Below are 5,783 nucleotides of genomic sequence, written 5' to 3'. Positions count from 1 at the left end.
TTGAGGGCGGCAGTAGCTGAGGAGGTAGAGCAGGCCTCTTGGGACATCGCAAGTTCGATTCCTGGATCCTCAGAGTTAAAGCCCTAATGACCCTGATAAGCAGGTAGTTGCCTTGCATGGCTGACATGTGAGTGTGAATGGGTATGTGTGAAGCACATTGTAAAGCGCTTTTGGAGGTCTTCAGTGACTTTAAAAGCGCTATAAAAATGCAGACCATTTACCATGACCATTTGTATGACTAATGTTGGAAAAAATGTCGTCTAATTTCTCTTGAAGGGCTTTATAAATGATTCCAGATATGCCTGCTGTATTTTGTATTTAGAGTGCATGCGTTGTGGAAAGGAGAAACTGTTTTGCGAAGAAAAAAAGAAAAAGCCTCATCTTATTAAAAGCCCCAGTGTTTAAAATGTAGCAAAAAAAGTAGAGGCTTGTCATCAGGAATTTACGCTCTATAATAGTTGTAGAGACATCAATATTTCAGGGAGTTAAACTACCAAAGAAAGACCGTGACCAATAGGGGACCTGGAATTGAATTTTTAATTCTCTTCTCGGGATGGTGAAAACTGAAATAATACAATACAGTGCATTGAGACCATGTGCCAATATGTTCTCGAAAATAAAGTGCATTAACTCTACATCCGTCCGAATGAATACAAATTATAGTTGTTTAGACACCAAATACACACTTTTATAAACTTGCGGCATTCATTGCCTTGTTCATCCCTCAGCATGGATGAAGATAGATTGGAGAGGACAGAGGGAGGAAAAAAATACACTTACAGTTGTATTGGGAGTTGCGCTGCTCTGGGCAACATCAAGTGGAAGTTTTTAAAAATACAGGTTGCTTGACTTATTTTTCTCTTGCGCTTCCCTCAATGTTCTCAGAGGACCGATTAAATTTGTTGGCGGGGTTAATCTGGCCAGGGGGCTGTATGTTTTACACCCCTGATGTCGACTATTTCCTGTGTCAACTTCCTAAGTCAAGTCATTGTTATTTGTATAGACCTTCATCACTAGAAGTCTCAAAGGGCTGTACAGACTTCTATTACAACATCCCCTGATCTAAAACCTATATGAGAGCAAGGGAAAAACTCAAAAACCTCAGCATGAGGAGAATGAAAAAAATTTGAGAAGGGGACACACATGAGGTACTCCCGCTTTCAAGAGGACCAGGGTCCAATGGATATTGCGAGGGCATCAACACACAAGACACAGACATCGTCAACTTTAAATACAGGAAATCATGGAATGTCCGGTTGACAACTTCCTGAAGTCAACATCATTCATTAGCTATTGAACAAAAGTGTGTTTTGAGCCTAGATTTAAACAGATCCAATGAGTTTGCAGATTGAATCTCAGGAGGCAGAGCATTCCACAGCACCAGGGCTTGAATGCTCTTAAAATTGCCGATTTCTTCTTGGCTCTTGGGATCACTAGTAGATCAGTCCGGAGCGTTCTTCTCTCACATGACGAGTAACATTGAGATGAGGGAGCCGATGACGACAATAATGCTGTTGTAGATGGGCCCACTAGATGCTCCGGTGTAGTACTCCCAATCTCCTGAACCTTCTGGCTCGTAGCCAGGACGGACTCCAGGGCCACCCGCGTACCGCGGGTAACCGTACCCGCCTCCGTAGCCCCCGTAACCGCCACCGTAACCCCCGTAACCTCCACCGTACCCGTAGCCAGGGCGGCTGAGGGCAGAACCGAGCATGGCTCCCCCGATGGCCCCCGCCGCCGCTGCCCCTGCTACTTTACCCGCACTGGGGCCACTGCTCCTGGGAGGGGCCGGTCTGTAGGCCGGGCGACCACCACCCCAGCCACCCCCCCTAGCACCGCCCCTGAAGCCCCCGCCGCGCCGGGCCTCCGAACTGGGGATCATCATGGATAAAAGCAGGACGCACATGGTCACTGTCAGCGAGAGCTTTTGTAGCCTGCGCATGTTTGGTTCACCTGCAATACAATTACATGAAAATATTATACATTACATTAAAAAAATAACTTGACAATAGAGTAGGGGGATCTTGTGCGTTTTTTCCCTAACTCTCAATAGCGCCATAGTGGTGTATTTATTTTTTCCTTTTATTCTTTGTTTTTTTCCCTCTAGTGTTTCTTTTTTGGCTTTTTATTTTCTTATTTCTTCTTTATACATTTCTCACTATTTTTTTCGTTATTTTATTTTTGTTTTATTTTTTCTTGATTCTTTTTTCATTTTCCTCTATTTTTCCCATTGTTCTGTTTCCCATTGTATTTTCTTGATTCTCCTACTTCTTTCTTTTATTTTCACCCTTTTTTGTTTTTTCTATTCCCTTTTTTTAATTTCTCAAAGAAAGACAGCGAAAGATAGCAATATAGAGAGCCAGAGAAAGAGAGATAGAGACATCAAGCGAGAGAGAGAAAGAGGGGGCAGATAAAGACAGAGAAAGGTAGAGATACAGACAGTCAGAGAAAGGGAGTGAGACAGAGAGAGAGAGAGAGGGGAATGGAACCTCAGTGTACTCTAGGCAAGCTTTTTTCGACCCTGACTCCCACCTGTTTTTTTCTCCCGTCTGTTTCCCGGCTTCAACCCGTTTTTTGATCCTGAACACGTCTAATCTCCTCTCTAGGCTATCGACTTGTTTCCGACCCCGACCACGTTTTTGCTCTCCTGTCCCGGCGACGACCCGTTTTTTTCAGTTCCCGACACCGCCATCGCTCGCCTTGGAAGTCCAACTCCCGCGTTCAGAGCGACCTGCTTCCCGCGTCCAGCGATCACCAGATCGTGGATGCAACCCTTTCCTTTCTTCCAATAAAACTGAGAGAAACGTAAACGTAAAGTGGGTCCTGTCTCCGTTCTGGTCTGTGAGTGCATTGATTTGCTATTTGGACCACACTGATAACTCCAGAGCTTCTCATAATCCTTCTTAAAGAAGATACGCTTTTTACGCAGGCTTCTCTAAGAATTCGTTTCAGTACCCTTTGCAGTTTAAAGGTATGAATGAATTTCATGTAGCAAACGTTTTGTTCCCCATTTTGGAACAATGATTAAAAACAGAACTGAAACTCCGAGGTTCGTCATTTGTTGTGTAATTAGCTTACAAACTTGTACGCTAATTGAAAGCGGCTAGTATCCAATTATGACGCCTTCATTCACAAACAGAGCGAGAACATTCCAGTGTAAACAAATGACATCACCGAGATTAGAGCGCCCCGTTGTTTCTTATTTTAGCTCACCAATTCTTGTTTGGGACTGTTACATTGCACTCTTGCTCATTATTTTGACTTTCATGCGCAGTGTTCGTCATTTATTTATTTATTTCTGTTTATCTCTCTCTCGTGCGCTCAATTTTCTGTTTCTCTCTTTCCCTCTCAATTTATTTCTATCCATATCTATTTCTTTATTTCTCTCTGTCTTTTTGTCTCTTTATTTCTCTCCCTTTCCTTTTTTTCTTTCTTTCTTTCCCTTTAACGTCTCTATTTCTTTTTTGGATTCTCTCTCTCTCTCCATTTAATTTATCTCTCTATATGTCTTATTCTTTCTCTCTTTTTTATCTTTCTCCCTCTCTTTATGTCTCTTTATTTATCTCTTTCTTTCACCATCTCTTATCACTCTTTCCCTCTCTCTTTAGTCTATTTTTCTATATCTATATACTTCTCTTTCTATCTTTCTTTTGATACATCTCTTTTATAACTCTTTCTCTCTCTGAATTTCTCTATCTCTCCAAATATCGGTATTCTCAGGTGAAAACATTTGTTGGCCTGAAGTGGGACGGGCGCCTCGAGGCTGTACCTGCCCAAAACAAACTACAGAAAATGGTGTCCTTAAGAGAGCTATCTCTTTTTTTCTTTACTTCTCTCTCTCTCCTCTCTGTGTTTATGTCTTTCTTCTTTAGTTCTCTTTCTTTCTTTCTTCCTGTCTGTCACTATCTCGAAGGCACTTCTGATGTGTTTGCCTTAAAGTTAAAAAAAAAAAATCTCAGTATCTTGAAACAATAAAGACTATACTAGTATAACCCCATAACACATTATCCAAATGAATTAATTTAGTGCAATTTTTTCCCATAATTATTGGTAATACATCACTTAAAACAAAAAATGGAAGTCAGAAAAGTTGTCTCTTTTCAGGGAGCCGAGCGGAAAAAGCCGGTTCTCTAAAAAGTGACTGAATGCCCATAATATATCTATAAGGGTTAGAAAAAAGTTCATCTCACCTGGTTGGCGTTTTGTGTATCAAATTCCACCTCCTGCCTAAGCAAAAAACACCAAGTGGGAATTAATGTGTGAGAGCAGCAGTAGGGTACACAAAATGTGTTTCAGGGTCGGGCACTTACCCTTCAGACGCTCACGATGAGGGGGATAATAACGCAGACTGTGATTGGTCGAGCGCTAAGCTGTGGCGCTACTGAGAGTAAGACTTAAAGGCCTCATGGTCTAATTTGGAATCGATGCTGTAAATGTCCCACGGGCAGCAAAACATCTCGTTATCGGCTACACTAATTGGATCTTCCATTCGGTTTGAGCAGTTAATTCTGGTGTGGGCACTCATCGTGTGTTACATCATCATGAGACCCATGATGTTATGGCTGTGAACATGTTTTTTTTTTTTTTTTTACTGTAAACGTGTTTGGACAAACCCTAAATTAATAATTGCTAGACACAGTATTTTCACAGGTGATAGAATATTTTGTCCTTTTGTGGTGTGAATTAGGAGAAAAATCATTGGCGAGGATGTAAAACAAAAAATAAAATAAAAAGATGACTGACAAAAAAATACGATGAAGGGACAGTGTGTAATATCTAGCACCTTTCTAGTGAGAAAAAAAAAAAAAAAAAGCTTTGTTCATTTGAAAAAAATTGAATGTGGGCACTATGTAGGCCCTACGAACACCTGAGAAGCCCAGACAGGTTTTGAAAAAAGCTCCCTAGTGATGGGTCATTGCGATTTTCTAGTAAATGTATTCATTACTGACTTGATGTTTTAGTGGGTTGACTTAACTTGCAATAGATCTAACCATGCAATAACATAGTACAACATAGTAGTAAGACAAGTTGTTATTTGAGAAGTGTATATCTAAACAATAGCACTTTGCGCCAAAAAGTTGGGTGACCCCTGGTGGTTTAAAAATTAATCTCATGAGAGTCATGAATGTGCATTTTCAAGAATTTAGCACTTACTCTTCATAATATGAGACTCACGTACAGGAAACTGACATATTTGTCTGACATCTTGCTGCCACGGGTACCCAAAACGCTGAAAAGGGATGGACTAAAAAAAAAAAGAATCAGAATTAAAACAGTGTGTATTGATCACTCTGAGTCTGCGTAGTTTGTATTCTTCCTTGCGTTTTTTTTAGCACTCATTTTCAATTGCATTACACCATACATCGACATCTAGTGGTCAAATAGTACATACTGTACCTTTAAAGGTGACTGTACGGATATTTGTCAGGAAAAAAGGGGTACTAAAGATCTCTCAATTCAATATTTCTTTGACCATTTATTTAGGGATACTAGGTTGGTGTGTGATTGGATCCCTAAACCACTAGGGTTATAGGGACACTGTTTCCTGTGGTGTGTCTTGGGCAAGTACAGCCTGGTGGCACCCATCCCCTTAAATGCCAACATATGTATCCACCAATCTCAAACCGGGATCTTTGGCATGTTAGGTGTTTGTGCTACCTGTCAAAAAACTGTTAAAAGGTGAGAACAATTGTTTGAGGAACCTCGGAAATAGGATTGTGACACGGTACCTAATGGAATAAATACTAGATAAAATATCGTAAGAACACAGAGTGTATCTCTAC

General features: G+C 40.8%; 1 protein-coding gene across 1 annotated transcript; it reads right to left on the bottom strand.

Moving 5' to 3' along the window:
• Positions 1-519: 519 nt before the first annotated feature.
• prnpa (prion protein a (Kanno blood group)) lies at positions 520-4,330 on the bottom strand. Its single transcript, XM_088336292.1, has 2 exons — positions 4,191-4,330; positions 520-1,953 (listed from the first exon to the last, which is right to left on the bottom strand). The coding sequence occupies exon 2, from the start codon at positions 1,940-1,942 to the stop codon at positions 1,463-1,465; it is 480 nt and encodes a 159-aa protein (XP_088192418.1). The 5' UTR covers positions 1,943-1,953; positions 4,191-4,330; the 3' UTR covers positions 520-1,462.
• Positions 4,331-5,783: the final 1,453 nt, after the last annotated feature.

This window comes from Urocampus carinirostris, chromosome 5 (genome assembly GCF_059441175.1).
Source record: "Urocampus carinirostris isolate Australia breed hairy pipefish chromosome 5, RoL_Ucar_1.0, whole genome shotgun sequence".
Taxonomy (NCBI): domain Eukaryota; kingdom Metazoa; phylum Chordata; class Actinopteri; order Syngnathiformes; family Syngnathidae; genus Urocampus; species Urocampus carinirostris.
The sequence above is the reverse complement of the archived record's forward strand: the minus strand, read 5'-3'. Positions and strand labels throughout refer to the sequence as shown.